Source organism: Equus przewalskii, chromosome 1 (genome assembly GCF_037783145.1).
Source record: "Equus przewalskii isolate Varuska chromosome 1, EquPr2, whole genome shotgun sequence".
Taxonomy (NCBI): Eukaryota; Metazoa; Chordata; class Mammalia; order Perissodactyla; family Equidae; genus Equus; species Equus przewalskii.
The window spans coordinates 119403649-119420434 of NC_091831.1; the positions used below are offsets into that span (position 1 = coordinate 119403649).

General features: G+C 56.4%; 2 protein-coding genes and 1 long non-coding RNA gene across 4 annotated transcripts in view; all 3 read right to left on the reverse strand.

Annotated features, from left to right (window-relative positions):
• CLK3 (CDC like kinase 3) overlaps positions 1-2184 on the reverse strand; it is a 37017-nt gene extending 34833 nt beyond the window's left edge. The window contains exon 1 of the mRNA XM_070575024.1: positions 2067-2184. Within this exon, the coding sequence (XP_070431125.1) occupies positions 2067-2078 (12 nt within the window). The 5' untranslated portion in view covers positions 2079-2184. The remainder of the gene's footprint in view (positions 1-2066) is intronic.
• Positions 2185-7842: 5658 nt separating this feature from the next.
• On the reverse strand, positions 7843-10599 carry LOC139075935 (uncharacterized). Its single transcript, XR_011526957.1, has 2 exons — positions 9973-10599; positions 7843-8385 (listed from the first exon to the last, which is right to left on the reverse strand). It is a non-coding gene; the product is annotated as an uncharacterized lncRNA (long non-coding RNA).
• Positions 10600-13213: 2614 nt separating this feature from the next.
• Positions 13214-16786, reverse strand: part of ARID3B (AT-rich interaction domain 3B) — a 51532-nt gene continuing 47959 nt past the window's right edge. For both annotated transcript variants that reach the window (XM_070621246.1, XM_070621257.1), the window contains exon 9: positions 13214-15719. In XM_070621246.1, coding sequence (XP_070477347.1) covers positions 15556-15719 — 164 coding nt within the window. In that variant the 3' untranslated portion in view covers positions 13214-15555. The remainder of the gene's footprint in view (positions 15720-16786) is intronic.

Genomic DNA, 16786 nt, shown 5'->3' on the forward strand with positions numbered 1-16786 from the left:
ATCGGTAAAGGCCTGGGAGCTAGCTTGTGCAGACAGATCCCAGCCAGATGAGGCCCACAGGCCTGAAGGAGACTAAGCCATCACTCCGTGTGGAGTAGGGTCTTCACAGGTGAATAAAAGACTCTCGGAAGAGCTGGGCCAGAACCACCAGCGACTAGGGGTCTGCTTGGAGCAGCCGCCGCAGCTGCAAGGGGAGCAGACGGTGTTGGAGGGCCGCTTGCAGACCCTGGAGGCAGAGTGGGCCAGGCTGCTGGGGGAGAAGTCAGTGCGGCTGCAGTGCTGGGAGTGGCCCCTGGCGGGGACACCTGGCAAGTGGCTGCTCCAGCCCACCCCCCAGAGTGTCCAAGCCAGGCTGGGCTGGGGTCCTGCTCTCACACTGGGTGAGAGGGCCCTGTGGGCAGGAGGTGGGCCAGCCTCTGCCACCAGCTGGAACAGCCCAGAGACCCAAACTCTGAATCACATGGCCAAAGCCACTTCCACTCCCTTCCCCAGGTATCAACACGCCTGGCTGTCACATTCTGGCTCTTTTATGGGCGCGTGTGGAAAATCTTTCAGCTGCAACAAGTCCTGTCTCCCCTCCACGTGGCTGAGTCCCTCTGCAAGCCCAAGGCCAGGCTTGGGGGAGGTGAGATAACCTTAGCTGCTGGGCTCAAGTCAAGATGTTTGGGAGTGGAAGTGCCCAGGACAGGGGGTTTCATGTGTGCAGGGAGCCATGAAGGAGATGTCTCTGCCCCAGTCCCATCCCAGTCAACAAGACATAGTGAGGGGAGCCGACCCCGTGGCCAAGTGGTTAAGTGCGCACGCTCTGCTTCGGTGGCCCAGGGTTTCGCCAGTTCAGATCCTGGGCGCAGACATGGCACCGCTCATCAGGCCATGCTGAGGTGGCATCCCACATGCCACAAATGGAGGGACCCACAACTAAAAATATACAACTATGTACCTGGGGGCTTTGGGGAGAAGAAGGAAAAATAAAATCTTTTTTAAAAAAAAGACGACATAGTGAGGACATCAATGCCACTTGGAAAGAAATCATTGAAAATGGCGTGGGGGCGATCTAGGGGCCATGCTACATCCAGATTGCCCCATTTCTCCTAGCACACTCCTGGTCTAGGAGGTACCAGTGTTCCTCAGGAAAGAGCTACAGGAGGAAGAATCACATCCCAGGCTTCACGAGAAGGTGGGTGAGTACTGGAAGGCACGCTGGCACCAGGTGGCAGTTGGCTGCAATTTAAAGAGGAACTGCAGGGACTCCAGAGGCAGAATGAGGCCTGGCCTCCCCCGGTGGGTGCTCTCTGTCCACCCCTTTCCTCTCCATCCCCACAATCTCCTCCATTCTCTTCCCCACAGCCGTGTCTTTCCTACTGCAAGCCAATTAGTCTCTTCCCCCTTCTTAGGATGCCCCCTAGCTTTATCCTACCCTTTCTTCCCTTCTACCTCTTCCTCATTCTCCTCCATCAGCCACTCATTCACTCATTCAGCATGCAGTCACTGAGCATCTGCTACATGTCTGGCCTGTGCACAGGACAACCAAAGTCGTATCAGACTGCTCTTCATCCCCAAAAGCTTATGGTTTGGGTCACACGGTCATTGAGCAGGCAATTACAATTTAACATGCCTCATGAGGGTAGAGACACATGGGAGCTGAGAGCAGGGGCAGCAGAGAGGAAAGTTCTCCCCAGAAAGGGTGTTTCTGAGCTTCTGAACCCTCACCGAAGGAGGAACAGGCATCTTCCAGGAGTGAAGGAATGAAGGGCATCTCAGCAAAAGGGAGGAGCATGTGCAAAGGCCCAGAGAGGAGAGACGTGGAGGTGGGGCTCTTGTAAATAGTCCCTGACCCAGTAAGAAGTGGAGGGGGTGAGGGGTTACTTGAAATGCGGGACAGAGGCCAGAGCAAGGGCTCTGGTATCCCATGTCCTGTCCACCAACTCCAACTCCAGCTTGGTGACTGCCTCCTCCTGGCCTGTGTCCTCCTTTAGTCTCCTGAGCAAATGTATGTGTGCACAGGCAGGCAGACAGACAGACAGACGGATACCCCCCCCCCCCAAAAATACCCATCAGACACTCACCCAGAGACACATGCACGGGCTCCCAGATGTGCACACCCGGAGACACAGAGAAACAGATACAGACGCCAAGGAGGTGGCTTGGAGCCCCAGGGATGTGGAGTTGTGAGGTCCTGTGGAGCTGCTCTGTGGACCCATAAAGAAGGAGCGGGAGAGGAGGCCTCAGCAGCCGCACTTAGCTGGCCTCGGGCCTCATGAAAGGTGGAGTTGGTCTGAACCAGGGGTCCAGAACTGTGCTCCGAGAGAGCTGTCAGTTCCTTAAGGAAGCAAATTTGCAATGATAGTCTGCAACTGTACATTTGTACGGAAAAAGATCTTGGGTTTTTTTCTCTTTCTCATCCCTGACCCCTGGGGCTTGGAGGTTGTCTTCTCAGGGCCTGGAGGGACTCTATTCTTTATGGGGTGTGCACGCCAGTCAGTTTGGGGGTCTGCAGTGGACTATGTGCTGGGCCTTCAGAGCAGACTCAGGCTCTGGGAAGGAGGTGGCGCCAGGTGAGCCCTAAGCAAGAACATGCAAATGACCCATAAACTAGTGCCAATTTGGGCCCCAACTGCAGGGCCTTCTTTCAAGGGCCCTTGCCCCTCAGGGATGTCAAGCCATTTCCCCTCTCTCTCCAGTCCCCAGGGAGGCCTGCCTTCTGTGAGCAAGTGGGTGCCCCAGGCCCTGGGCTTGTCCAGGGTGACCTAGAATTCAGCTCTGGGTGATGAGCAGGGTCCTGCGGGGAGTGACTGATGGGCCAAACTTACAGCAGGGCAGAGGCTCTCAGGAGACACAGCAGCAGCTAGATGCGGGCCAGACGCTGCATCTACATCTGGCTGGCAGGGGGTGGAAGGGGCTTCCACGGCCCCCAGCAGTCTTCATCTTCAGTCCCATCCTCAACCTCAAGCTCCTTCCACCCGGACCCCCTCTGGGTCTCTCCCTCAGTCTGTGTTCCTCTTCAATCCTAGGATTCTGTGGTCTTTACTGTCCCCAAATTAGTAGTTAAGATTGTGGGCTGAGGAGCCTAAATACTCCTGGCTCCACGTTATACTAGCTGTGTGACCTTACGCAGGTCACTCCACCTCTCTCGGCCCCATCTGTAAAAAGAAACAAAAAGTGAGAACAATAACAGTTCTCCATCAGCTGGCTGTGAGGGTTAAATTCAACGAGCATGTAAAAGGCTCAGTGCAGTGCTCAACACATGGCATGCAGGCATAAAATGTTAGCTGCCGCAGGCACGGCCGCTTTGAGGCCAAAGTCCCCTTCTAAGTCAGGGTTCCTTTGGATCCCATTCACCCTCTGTGGTAGTTTGCTAGGGCTGCCATAATGAAGCACCACAAGGTGGGCGGCTTCAATGACAGGAACTTCCTGTCTCACAATCTGAAGGCTGGAAGTCTGAGATGAAGCTGTTGGCAGGGCTGGTTCCTTCCGAGGGTTGTGGGGGAGACTCTGTTCCTGCCTCTCTTTGGCTTCTGGTGGTTGTCGGCAGTCTTTGACATTCCTTGGCTTGTGGATGTGTCACCCCCATCTCTGCCTTCATGTGCGCACAGCACTCTCCCTCTCTGCAGGTTCCTGTGTCCAGCTCTCCCTTTCTAAGACACCAGTTAGACTGGATTAGGGCCCACTCTGATGAGCCCATTCGAACCTGATTACTGATTACCTCTGTCTCCAAATAAAGTCACAGTCTGCGTTACTGGTGGTTAGAACAGAAACATGTCTTTTTTTGGGGGGGGGGGGGGCACAGTTCAACCCATAACATCCTAATTTGCTTCCTTCTACCTTCCTGTTGGGGGGGTTGGGTGTGACTTGGGATCTCAGGGGCGCAGCTGTTCCTTGTCTCGTTTTTTTGTTTTTGTGTTTTTTTGAGGAAGATTAGCCCTGAGCTAACATCTGCCGCCAATCCTCCTCTGTTTTGCTGAGGAGGACTGGCCCTGAGCTAACATTGTGCCCATCTTCCTCTACTTTATATGTGAATGTGGGACGCCTGCCTCTGCATGGCTTGACAAGCGGTGCCATGTCTGCACCTGGGATCCAAACCGGCGAACCTCAGGCTGCCCAAGCAGAACACGCGAACTAAACCGCTGCACCACCAGGCCGGCCCCTCCCTGTCTCATTTTTAGGACCCTGATAGAGCGGCAGAGAGGCTGCAGCGTCCAAGAGAGGGGTCGCTGTGAGTAGTGGTGTGTGCCACTCAGTGACCCCCAGACCCCTTGTCTGCATCTGGGTGAGAGGCAGGCTGGGGTCCAGGCTGGAGATTGGGCTCCTCCCTGTGGGCCAAGCCCTGCCCAGACCCACAAGCCTGTGTGAGGGTGTCTGCAGGCACAGAGGATGAGGTGGGGGTCCCCTGAGATGGGGATGCAGTCTGCTCCTTCACTGCCTCTCCCTAGCCAGCAACAGGAGCAAGATGCAGGCTCTGGAGAAGGAAGACGACCAGATGGCAGCTGGGATCCAGAGGTGGGAGGTGGGGAGGAGCTGGGGGCTGCCTGGGGTGGGGTGAGGTGGGGCCCACCTGGGGTCAAGGTCCCCAATTCCCAATGACCCTAGAGTCTTCCTCAAACCTGAAGTCAGGACCTAGTGCAAAAAAGCAGGAGGCCTGGGCTCACTCAGTCACAGTCACCAGCCCCTTCCCCTCATGGGGCCTCAGCTTCCCTGTCTGTATAATGGGTCCCAACTCTGCCCTAGCCCCTGCCATACCTGGGGGCTCAGGTCCAGGAGTGGGGCCTCTTGGGCTGAGCTGCCCATCTGTCCACAAATGCACAAGAGCCTGTACTCCAGGTTGAACTGGATCCCTGGGGGCAGGAGCAGGGCTTTGGGGGCAGCTGGCACTGGAAGCTGCAGCATCAGCTGCTCGGGGTGAGGGTCAGGTGCCTTCAGATAAGTGTGGCCAGGCCTGCCCACACCCCAGGACTGGGACATGAGCAACTAGACAATCAAGCCAACCTAGAAGGAAGGCAAGCAGCCGAGGTGCTTCTGAGTCCTGACCACCTGCCCTCTTCCCAGAGGCGCAGCCCCCAGCAGAGCACCCAGGCACGAGCTCCCAGAGTCTGCACGTGAAAGGTGGGCTCCACTTCTGCCCCCAGCCCCCAGCCCCTGTGGAGTTCTGGGCCCAGCTTGGCTTCTCTCTGGGGACCAGACTGGCATTTATTGAGTGGGCATCAGCCAAGCCTGCTTCCCTCAGCCTCTAGCCCCACAGCCTGTCAGGGAGGCCGCCGTGGAATCCTCCCCGGGCCTCTCAAGCAGCAGTTTCCAAGAACACAGAGATGGGATTGTGGCTGGTGGCCTTGGGCAAGCCCCTTGCTGTCTCTGGGCCCAGGTCCCCATCTGTACTCTGGGAGTGGTGTACTCTGGGAGGGGTTCTGACCCTTAGTGATCCTATGACCCTGTTCAGTTTACCCACTGGGTCACTGTCCCTTGATCACACTCTCTCCAGCTCTTTAGAACTGGGCCTGTGTCCCAGCCTACTGGCCCACTGGCCTCGGTTGGGCTGATGCTCAGAATGGGATGAGGATAAGGGGACACAGTCCTGCTGTCCCCACCACGCCTCAGGAGCTGCCAGAGTCAAGCCCGCAGAGGAGCCAGAGGAGTGTCCTGGGGGGGCCCACCAGGGGTGGAGGGGAGATCTCAGGGGCAGGCGGGGGCAGAGCTAATCAGTACCCCCCAGAAGGTGAGAGCTGCGCTGGGGTGGTCCGGGCTGCCCTCCCTCAGATCAAGTGGGGGACAGGGCTGGAGGTGGGGCCTTCCAGGCAGAGGGTTCTGTCTCCCTTTGCTGTGTGGACTGGACACTCTCAGACTACACTGGGCCCTTGTGACCAGGAACCAGAGGAGCTGAGACTGAGGCCACCCGGAGAGGTGAAGGTGCAGCTGAACCTGGGAGGGGGGGAGGGGATGGCACCTGGTTTGTTGGGACATCTTCACCCAGGGCCAAGACCTGAGCCTAGACCCATCCCAGGTGGACCTCCAGGCTGCCCTGCCCTAGCACTGTCTCGGGGTGGCCGTGAGAGGGGACCAGTGACTCACTCCTTGGCAGGGTGGGCTCACCAATCAACACAAAGCAAGTTCATGGGGGCCAAGGCACTGAGGGCACAGCCTGGTGCACAAGGACCCATTGCAGAGGGACAAAGGGAAGGGTCTGGAGAGGGAGGGTGTCTGGAGACTTGGGCATGCCCTCAGGGAGCCTCAGGCTGAGTGGTACTACTTACACAGGGAGCACTGAGGGAGTCTCACCCATCAAGACTTTTAGATTCAGGGAAATTTGGAGTCCCCTGTACAGTTTGGAGGGGAAGAATGAGGCCGTCGTGCTCCCTCCCCTCAGTGCTGTTCCATCAGCCTCTGCCAACACAGGATAGCCATATGTCTTTTCTTTGAAGGGTCAAGGCATGGTCTCAGGCTGGCCCCTGTGAGAATGGAGCGCTGAGACAGGGCGAGCTGATGTCCGTGGGGAAGCACCAGATCACGACAGGAACCAGTGCCCCCCACCCTGCCCCCATTCCCAGACTTCCCTGGAGGAAGTAGGCTCAGAGCTAGCCCAGATGCAGGCCGAGCTCAAGAAAGTCTGGGATATGCTGAAAGCTTGGGACTCAGAGCTGGAGGCTCAGCAGCTGGCCCTGGAGGGTGCGCAGAACCAGGTGCTCAGCACTGCCACAGCTCCGTGCCTCTGCCAGGACTGCATGCTTAGGGAGGGACCCCAAGTCTTCCTCATGCCCAATCCTTGGTGCCCACTGTGGCCATTGACCTCCCTTCCCCAGACTCACGCAATCAAGTCCCTCCCAAGCCCTTGAGCCGCCCTCACTCCTACCCCTGGGAGGGCTTGGCCTGGAGCATGCTCACTGCCTCTCTCTACTCCCTCCAAGGTGGCAGAGAGCCTTGCTGAGAAGCTGAGCCTGGAGCAGCAGCTGAGGACTCTGGAGCAGGAGCTGGTGGAAAAGCGAGGGACGTGGGGCAAGGGGGCACCCAGGTCTGAGGGGCTCTGAGGGAGAAACCCCTGTTCCCTCACAGAGATGCTCACCAGACCCCAGAGCTCTTCCCCTTTCCCTGAGGACCTGGGGCCTGTGGGAGGGGGCATTTGGGGACATGCTGTGGAGAAAGTCCTCTCACTCTCTGGGGAGGGACTGCTGGTCCTGGAGGCTGATTATCTCCTGGTTTGTCCTCTCCCCTCTGAAGAGGGGAAGAAGCAGGAAGGGACGTGGCTAGGTGGGCTCTGGGGGGCCCAGGGAGTCAGGACATCTGGGCTCCTGGGCCAGGATCATGGACGGAAGGAGAGTGGCCTTCAGAGCCAAGAAGTCTTGTGCTCAAGTCAGCTCCACCCCGACCAGCCCAGTGAGCGTAAGTCTGCCATCTCTAAGCCTCAGTTTCTTCATCTGGAAAGTGGGGACACTAACAGTACTACCTCACAGGATGAAGTGAGGATTCCATGAGACAGCGCACGTGGCACAATGCTTGTTTCCTGTCCTCCTGAGTCTCCCTGTACCTGGGGTCCAGATAGTGTGAGTCAGTGCTAAAGTCATAAAACCATGGAGGTGTGCCCAAGACCATCTGCATAGAGGGCTCTAGTCACAAAGCTATCCAGTGTTCCATCAACAAGGTGTTATTTGAGGGGCTGGTCCCATGGCCGAGTGGTTAAGTTTGCACGCTCCGCTTCAGCAGCCCAAGGTTTCGCTGGTTCAGATCCTGGGCGCGGACATGGCACCACTCGTCATGCCACGCTGAGGCAGCGTCCCACGTGCCACAACTAGAAGGACTTACAACTGTGTACTGGGGGGCTTTGGGGAGAAGAAGAACAAGAACAAGAACAAGAAAAAAGATTGGCAACAGATGTTAGCTCAGGGCCAATCTTTAAAAAAACAAAACAAGGCATTATTTGCACTTCTTACTAAATTCAGGAAACACTGTGATGTGATATGCAGCCTCCAGTGACAGACGATGTAGCATGCTCCACTGCCTGGAGCGCTCCTGGTCTAGGCTTGCATACTGTTCCACTCTGACAGAGGTCCTCATCTTTATGACCCTGCATGCAGGAGCTTGATGGGGTGGGGCTCCTGTCTTTTGCCTCACCTGTTCTCTGGGGACCCCTAGGGAAGGGGGTCAGATATGCTGGGGAGACTCCAAGACTGCTGACCTTCAGGCTGAGAACTGTGTCCTCAGGGAGCAGGAGCTGGGGCAGCTCCAAGCATCAAGGGCTCCAGTGCTGGCATCGGGAGGACAGGAGTCTCCAGCCACCTCTCAACCCCTGAAGGCAGCAGTTAGGGACTCTTTAGAAGGGCGGGAGGAGTGACCCTGCCTCCCTGTGGGACCCAGGCCCAGTCCATCTCTGCTCAGTTCCTCTCGCTGCCTTCGTCTCTCCGCCTGCAATTGGAGGGGAAACAGAGGCTTGAAGGGTCCTTCCAGCTTGGGCCTTTGCTGGTTCTGAGTGGACTCCTCAGCCGGGCCCCCCTTCCCTGGACAAAGCCGTAGCTACCCCATACCTGGTAACTGACCTGCCTCTCTACCCTCCATGGGGTCAGCCTTTGCCTCATCGACCCCCGGACCTCAGCCACAGCCCTGGAACCACAGAGAAGAGGAGCATCTGAGAAAAGTCCGTGGCCAGGGGCAGTGCCCAGGCTGGGGGAGAAAGGTGGCATGGAGACTGAGGCCCAGAGCCAGCAGGGAAGATTCACAGTGCCCCCTGCAGCACAAGAGATTGAGGTCAGCCCCTTGCCCACCCCCAGTGACCTGGGTGGTCCTGGCACAGAAGGTCTGGACTGACAGGCCTCAGGGAATCAAGGGTGAGCAAGGACTCCTTGGGGAGAAGGGAGGCTCCTCTGCTATGCCATTAGCCCCCAAGGCCAGGGTCTCAGTCAGGCCTGAGGAATGGGGCCCGTTGAAGGTGGCTGCAGAGAGGCCTCCCTTGTCCCTGGCCTGAATACCATGTCCTGACTCTCAGTAGATGAGGCCACCTGTCTCTTTCCCAGGGGGACCCTGTAGCTAGGAGTAGAGCTGGGCAGGGAGTGGCCAGTGGAAGTGCTGGGGTCCTTGTGGGGTTTGGTTGGCCCATTCATGCTGCAGTGCCAGCAGAGTGACAACCAGGGACCCTCTGTCTTACTGGTGAAGGCCTTGGGCATTGGGCTTTAGACTTTCAAAGTGAGTTCTCATTCACTTGTGCCTCAGACCTCTGTACAGTCCCCATGTCCCAGACAGGGAAACTGCCCAGGGAAGGGCAGTAACTTGCCCTGGGCCACACAGCAGCTAAGTCCCCTGGTCCTCTAACCTGTCCCAAAAAGGTGGTTTCTCATTTCACACTACCTTTTCTGAGCTTGACAGCATGACCCATCTTCAGTGGCCAGAGGCAAGACTGTTTTAGGGTTGACATCCCCCTGGAGGTCAACTGGCCATTTTTCTTTTTCTGCACTTCTGTCCCCACCTTTCCTCTACAGAGCTCTGTCAGCTGGGCCTCGGGTCCCCAGAATCCTCCTCAACTCTGTCAGTGAACACTCTCTCCATCTACTGCTTTAACTGCAGCAGAGTTTTGCGGAGGGGGACTCTGTGGCAGGGTGGAGGGTCAGACCATCTCTGGGATTGTTGCCCCAGCATCGCCTTCTGCAGAGTGTTCTCTGCCCTTCCTGCCAGCCACATGGCTGCTGTGGGGGCTGCCGTCTTCTCAACTGATTGATCCAGCACTGGGGACTGAGCCCAGCGGGACCCATGGGCCCCTTCCTAGGATCACTGGACTTGGGACAAAAGAGTAGTTTCTCCACAGTTGACGACTGGACGCACAGAACATGGGAACTGTCAACTGCCCTGTTTTTCACTGTGGAAAAACCTGGAGTTCAGTGAGAACCAACAGAGCCAACCAGTCCCAGAGAGTGGAAATGGGATGGAGAGAGTGTGGTTCAGCTCGGGGGGATCTCTTGCATGGAGAAGACATAAACTTGGCCTTTGGGATGGTCATCTCACCTTGCTTTGTGGCCTGGGCAGCAGGGTGAGCTGGTCTTCAGGAGAGGAATAACTTCCATGGGCAGCGCTTTGGGGTTCCAGACACTTCCTGAGGCCAGCCCCAGGTCCCGCTGCCCTTGGGCTCCTCCATACACCCTGGGGTCCGAGAATAAATCCCTCTCCTTTCTGCTTACGTGGCCCGAGTGGTTTGGGTCCCTTGCCCGGGAAACATCCCCAGTGCCTCCAAAACCAGACCGCTGCCCTGATGCAAGGCTCTCCCTTAGGCCGGGCGTCTGCCCGCCACGTACCCTCTCGGACCCGGCTCCTGTTTGTTTCCCTGGCACAGAGCGCGTCTCCCCCGTCCCCGGCCTTCTCATCTGTCCCTGCGTCCCAGCTGCTGCGAGGTGTGTACAAGCGCAGCAGGGCCCCACTCTTCCCAGTCCTGCTATTCTGGTCGGTTCCTTTTCCCCTTCCCTCCAATGGTGATTCCGGACCTTCTCTTTCAGAAGCCCAAGCCACAGCTCCCCTTTCCTTCCGGGCAACGACCTGCACTCCGTGTCACAGGGACCGCGGACGCGTGCCCGCGAGCGGCGGCGCAGTCTGCCCGCAACTTACCCTCGTCGCGCCGCGCAGTCCGAGGTCCTTCCTAGTCGTCCCGCCCCCTCGCCCCCATTGGCTATGCGGAGGGCACGTGACCCGCCTTGACCAATGAGGTGGGGGAGTTGCGGCGTAGCCGGGAAAGCTGCTCTCGCGGGTGCTTGCAGCCGCTGAGGGCCTCAGGAGACCCCCGGCTGTGCGCAGCGAGGCGGAGCAGAGAGAGGGGACTGCCGAATACCCCCTCCACCCTCTCGTCACCGTGCAGAGTCGCCCCTGCCTCTCACTGACGGGAGGCACATGCGGGCACATGCAGGAGAGGGTAGGGCAGCTCCGTTGGAGTCCATTCCCAGCCCTGCCATCCACTAGATCTGTGACCTCCAGCACGTTTCTGCTCTTCAGTTTCTCCATCTGACTAATGAACAAAGTCACTGCCTCATAGGTCTGTGGGTGGAGTGTTAAATGAGATATTGTGTATGGAGTGCTTAGCACGGGGTTAGGGCACAGACTCGCAGCTCTGCAGCCATGGAATTAGAACCCCTGCTGCTCTTCTCACTAGCAATGGGACCTCAGGCTAGTTACTCCACCTCTCTGTGCCTCAGTTTCCTCGTCTGTAAAATGGGGATAGTGATAGTCCATCTCATAAATCTGTAGAGGATCAAATGACTTAATTCATGCAAAGACCTTAAAAGGCACCTGGCACATGCCAGTTTCACAGCCAAGTTATTAGCATCAGTGCTGTCCCATCTCGTGGGGCACATGTTCAGAGCTGGTCTGGGGTACAAACCTAGGAGCAGAATTGCTGGGCCCTACGGCATGTGCACGTTCCACGCTCCCGGATAGTGCTGAAGTGTTTTCCCAAGTGGTCAGACTAATTTACACTCCCCCAGCAGTCTGTGAGAGTTCCCACTGGTCCCCATCCTCACCACGTCCTGGTATTGTAAGACTAGAGTTTGTGCTATTCCGATGATGCTGGTGTGAATGGCTTTTTGTGCATTTCCTTGATCACTAATGAGGTCCAGCCATTTGTATTTCCTCTTCTGCAAAACACCTCTTCCTAACTTTGCCCCCTCTCCCCAATCCTTTTTGCCTTTATCTTAACAATAAGCATTAAAGAATACATTCTGACTTTTCCTTTGCTATTTGTGTGGTCCAAGTATCTCCTCCCACTTTGTCTTTTTACTTCACGGTATCTTTTGATGAACTTTTTTGGAGGGTCAAGTTGGAGAAATTCTCCCTTTTTTCAATGTCTTTGAGATATTCTTTTATATTTTCTTCTGTGAATTTGAAATGGGATGGAATTGCAGTGGCCAGGTGCCTTGCTCTTCCTAGATTCCCCATCTCTATCAGGAGCCTTAGTCAGCTGCCTCTTCTCCCTCGGCAGCCCATCCAGTCACTACATACCATTTCCATCTAAACATCTCTGGACGCTGCTTCTCCTCCTCTCTCAGCGCCCTCCTAGACTAGGCCGACTGAATATCCACGTGGCAGCCCCTGGTGTGTCACAGCAAGTTGAAGTGTGATACCAACTACCGGTTACCAGTAATTAAAGTCCTAAAGGGTTGGTCACTTCTTTCAAAAGATTTTACGAAATCAGTGAGAGAGGCTCAAGACTGTCCCAATGTCACCTTCATTTTCTAGCACTTCAAAATGGCAGAGAGGGGTCCCCGCTTGCCTACCTCAGAGGGTTGCACAGACAGGTGAGGTGGGTGTTGTTGTGGATAGAGGAGGAAGTTACAAATCCATCCAGTGCTTTACCTCTCTGCCCGTTTCTTTTGGTTTTGCCAAAACCAGGCTGTGCCCATAGGATGTGTATCACGGCAAGAGAAAAAGGCTGAGCGCCCAGGGTCTAGGCCCCAGTTCCAGTGGCAGTGTCCCAGGGTGCCCTCCTGGCTCCAGACCACCCTTCCAGAAAAGCTTCTATGTCCTGGTTAAAATATGTTGGCAGTGCCCTGATGCTCAGAGAATGGCACACAAAACCCATAGCCTGGGATCCATCCTAGCCCCAGACACACTTCTTCCCAATTCCCCTCCTCTCCGTCCCACCAACCCTAGGCAATGGCCACAGTTCCCCAGTGCCAGGTCCTTTGATGCCACTGAGTTTCCATATATCTATCAGTTCCCCTGCTGAGAATGCTTTCTCTCGTCTCCGGTTGGCAGTCTCATTCTTCCAGCTAAAATTTCACCACCTCTGGGAAGCCTTCCAGAGATTCCCTAGTGAGCTGCTCCAGCATCTGTCTGCCCACCAACAGCCTACTGTCTCAGTCATGCTGTATTCTAAAGAACCGGATTTTGTAAAGACGATTGTGCATGCCTCCCAGACAGACTGTGAGCTCCACAAGCATGGGGACCACATGTACTCGGCAGCATCTCAAAAAGGACTTACTAAATGGAGGTGATCCCTGGGCCCTGCACCTGCCAGGACACTGATGTGATACCACTGGAGTCAGTTTTGGTGATCAGGCAGTACCAGAGGGACTCTAATACAGAAAACAGGTGGAGAGTGAGAGCTTTGGGGAAAGGATGGGTGAGCAGTGAAGGGGAGAAGATTCAGGAAAAATCAGGGGATCAGAGGAGCAGTTCACGTACCCCTTTTTACTTTGAAGGCTCTTGCCTCTCCCCATTCCTGTCCGATGGAAGAGTCACTGAAAGCACCTGAGAGCACCGCTGGTGTGAAGAGGTAGAGGTTTATTGAAATATAAACATTCGAGAACATGTAAGATAGAAAATAGCCACAACATATACAGACACTTGCTGCAAGAGGACGTCTGAGGTATTTATCCACTGGCTAGGCTACCCATGTGCTATCACGTTTTCCTGGTTAGAATACATATAAGACGCTGGGGGGGGGGGGCCGGAACACAGCTGCCCCGGCCACCTGCCCACCACGCGGCCTTCAGGTCTGCACCTTTAGGGAAAGCTCCTCTTGGCCCAGGGCCCCGTTCTGGGGGGCACCTGCTGGGGCCCCACTCCTGGACACTCAGGCTGAGACCCTGCTGTTGTCCTTGACGACAGTGAAGGTTTGCTGAGAAGGTGAGGCTGGGCAAGATGCATGGGGAAAGGGAGAGGATCCAGTGACCGGAAAGACAGTGTGCTGTCCCTGCGTCCTCCGGGTGGGAAGAGTCCATCCTTCGTGACCAAACCCCTGAGAAAGACACACTGGCCAAATATCTGTGACACCTTCCAGTGGGCCCAGCGCCAGCCAACTGGGCTCCTCCCTGGCACCAGCTCCCAGGCTCCCTTCTCTGCCCACGCCCTGCGCTCGCCTGGTGGGGAAGGTGGGGAAGGCTAGTGAGGACCGAGGAGGGTCAGCCCCCCGCGGAGGGGCTGTGCGTTGGTCTGTTGGGGGGCTGGGGGAGGGAGAGAAGATGCAGCGCAGCAGAGCCGTGGCTTACCAGGCTGAGGTATCTGTTTTGTGCTCAAGCTTCTGATTTCCCTTTCCCTTCCCAGACAGGACGGAACGTGGGCCAGGCGTGGGCCCTGACCACCAGAGGCTGATGATGTCCGTGGGCGGCATTCCACTGATCACTGCAAGGCTTACTCGACTGCGAGGTGAGCCTTGTGTGAGAATCACCTCTTCTTACAACAGAGGAGCAGCCTGCTCCAGCCCAGGGTCCAAGAGGAGGCGGAGCTCTCTCGGCGTCTCCTCCTCTGGGGCAGCTGGACCTCTGCAAGGCCCACGGCCTGCCCGTGCCCTGAGGCAGGAATGCTGAGTGAAGGGGAGATGTCCTGCCCCTACCCTGGTGAGCTGGGGGTATGGGTGTGGGACTGGCCCCACTCTGGCAGGAAATGGGTCAAGGACCATCTTCAGAACTGGTGTGGTTTCAGGACCCAACCTGCACAACAGCGGGCCTCTCTGTTCCACCTCCTCCCCCACCTGTGATCCCTGAGTCATCTCTCCTGCCTGCCTCCCCCACCTCCTCACTGGGGTCTTAGGGAAGGGCCAGAGGGGCTGGGGTAACAAATCATTTGCTCGGCTTTGGGGGTGATCTGCTTTCATTCTTTGGTGCTACAATAACAACAATAAAAATTAAAAAAAAAAGTCAGCAAAACACATATAAAAAAGATTTCAGAAATGCAAATACTTCCTGAAGAATCAAACATCAACAATTACAAATCTGAGGTATTTCAATGAACCTGACATCAGCAGGTTTGGGGATGCTGGGGCTGAGACGGCCCCATGAGAAGAAGGGAGGCCCAAGGGACAAGTGGGCTGTTCTCGGGACTGCTGGCCAACAAGGGCGAGTGGGGAACGTGAGGTCTGGGAGGGTCGGGAGGGTCAGTGTGGAGTGGGTGCCAGGACCTGCCTGGGCAGCCCCGAGGCCCCGCCTCTCCCTCAGCAGATGCCCAGTAGGCCCTGGGACCTGAGGACTGCCCGCAGGTGACCTTTCATGGGACAATTAAAAGGGGGAAGTGGGGCCCTGAGGACTGCTTCAAGACTTGAATCTGAGGGACCCACACCCTAGGAACCAAACATGGTAGGCAAGGTGGGCTTGGACGGCCCTATCCCATGCCCAGCAGAGAAAGTCCATGGAGGCCTGCTCTTGGCTCCCAGCAGCCCCACAGGGGAGTTACAGATTGGGGACTGAGCAGGGGAAGAGACCAGTGACCCTGGGGTCATGGCAGAAGGGAGGGGAAGGGAAATAAATTAAAGGGAAAGGAATATGGAAGGCCTCCAGCCCCGTGTCGGCTTACAGATTGTCGATACACTGTGCCTGGGATGCTAGGTGGCCTGGGAACTCTGGAGGAAGCTGGATGCCCACAGACCCCACCCAGTTCTCCAGGACAATCCCTGATTGGACAACGCTGCCCTGTCCTGCCCCTCGAGCCTCCCCCTGTCCCCAGAGTACAGCAGGACCCGAATGGAGCCTGGACAGACAGACATGTCCAAACTCTCAACATCTGGCCAAATGGTGTTTGACGTGGGCTCCATGAGATGAGGTAAATTCTGTGCATCAACTTCCTTCACTCTCAACAGGAGAGTGGGGAATGGGAAGCTGGGTCTGCCCTTCAGAGGGACCAGCTGGTGGAGGGCTCTGCACTGGGGGTGCCCCGAGATGAGGTAGGACTTGGTGAGCAGTGTGAACTGCTGCTGCTGCTGGCGCTGCTGCCGATGCTCTGGGGTGCAGATCCCGCGATGAGGTGGACCACAGGCTTCTGGGCAAACAGCACACCTGGGGTAGGGGAGGAGACGAAAGTGTGAGCAGATGCGGAGAGAGGAAGGTTCAGTTCATTTCCACCGTATTGACTGCTGCCTAACTCTGCACAAGGCTCCATTCTAGACATCGTGCTAGTGCTGACAGATGTCCAAACCCTGTCCTGCCCTCAGGGGCTTCTAGGCCCGAGAGGCGGACAGACAGGGAAACAGAGTAATTCTGCTGAAATGTCACAAAGGCTCTGGGGGAAGTGTACGCGGGGCACTGTGGGAACCAAAAGGTTTTGGAGGGCAGGGGAGACTTGATCAGGAAAGGCTCCAGAGGGAGAGCATGCCTAGACTGTCAGAAAAAGGGCCAAATCAAGAAGGGATGGTTTGCAGGCAAAGGAGATCTGAGAGAACAAAGAGCAGAGAGAGGCAGCGAATGTGCCGGGTTGACACAGTGGCGTGCAGTGACTAGGGGATGCCGAAGGCAAGACACGGGAGCAGGTGGGGCTGGAGAGACAGGAGGGCGAGGTAACGGGGGCCTGTATGCCTCTTAGGAAGCCCGGGGTGTACCCGGTAGGGGTCATAAAGCCCTTGAAAGTTTTTTGGTATTTTTTTTGAGAAAGATTAGCCCTGAGCTAACATCTGCTGCCAATCCTCCTCTTTTTGCTGAGGAAGACTGGCCCTGAGCTAACATTGTGCCCATCTTCCTCTACTTTCTATGTGGGATGCTTACCAGAGCATGGCGTGCCAAGCGGTGCCACGTCCGCACCCGGGATCCAAACCAGCGAACCCCAGGCCGCTGAAGCAGAACATGAGCACTTAACCGCTGTGCCACCGGGCCGGCCCAAAGACTCATTCTTTTTTTTGAGGAAGATTAGCCCTGAGCTAACATCCATGTGCATCTTCCTCTACTTTCTATGTGGGATGCTGCCCCAGCATGGCTCGACAAGCAGTGTGAAGGTCTGCGCCCAGGATCCGAACCAGCGAACCCCAGGTCGCCAAAGCGGAACATGTGAACTTAACTGCTGCGCCACCAAGCCAGCCCTCCCTTGAAAATTTTCAGGGAAGGGACATCATGAGATGTAAGTTACAGAATGC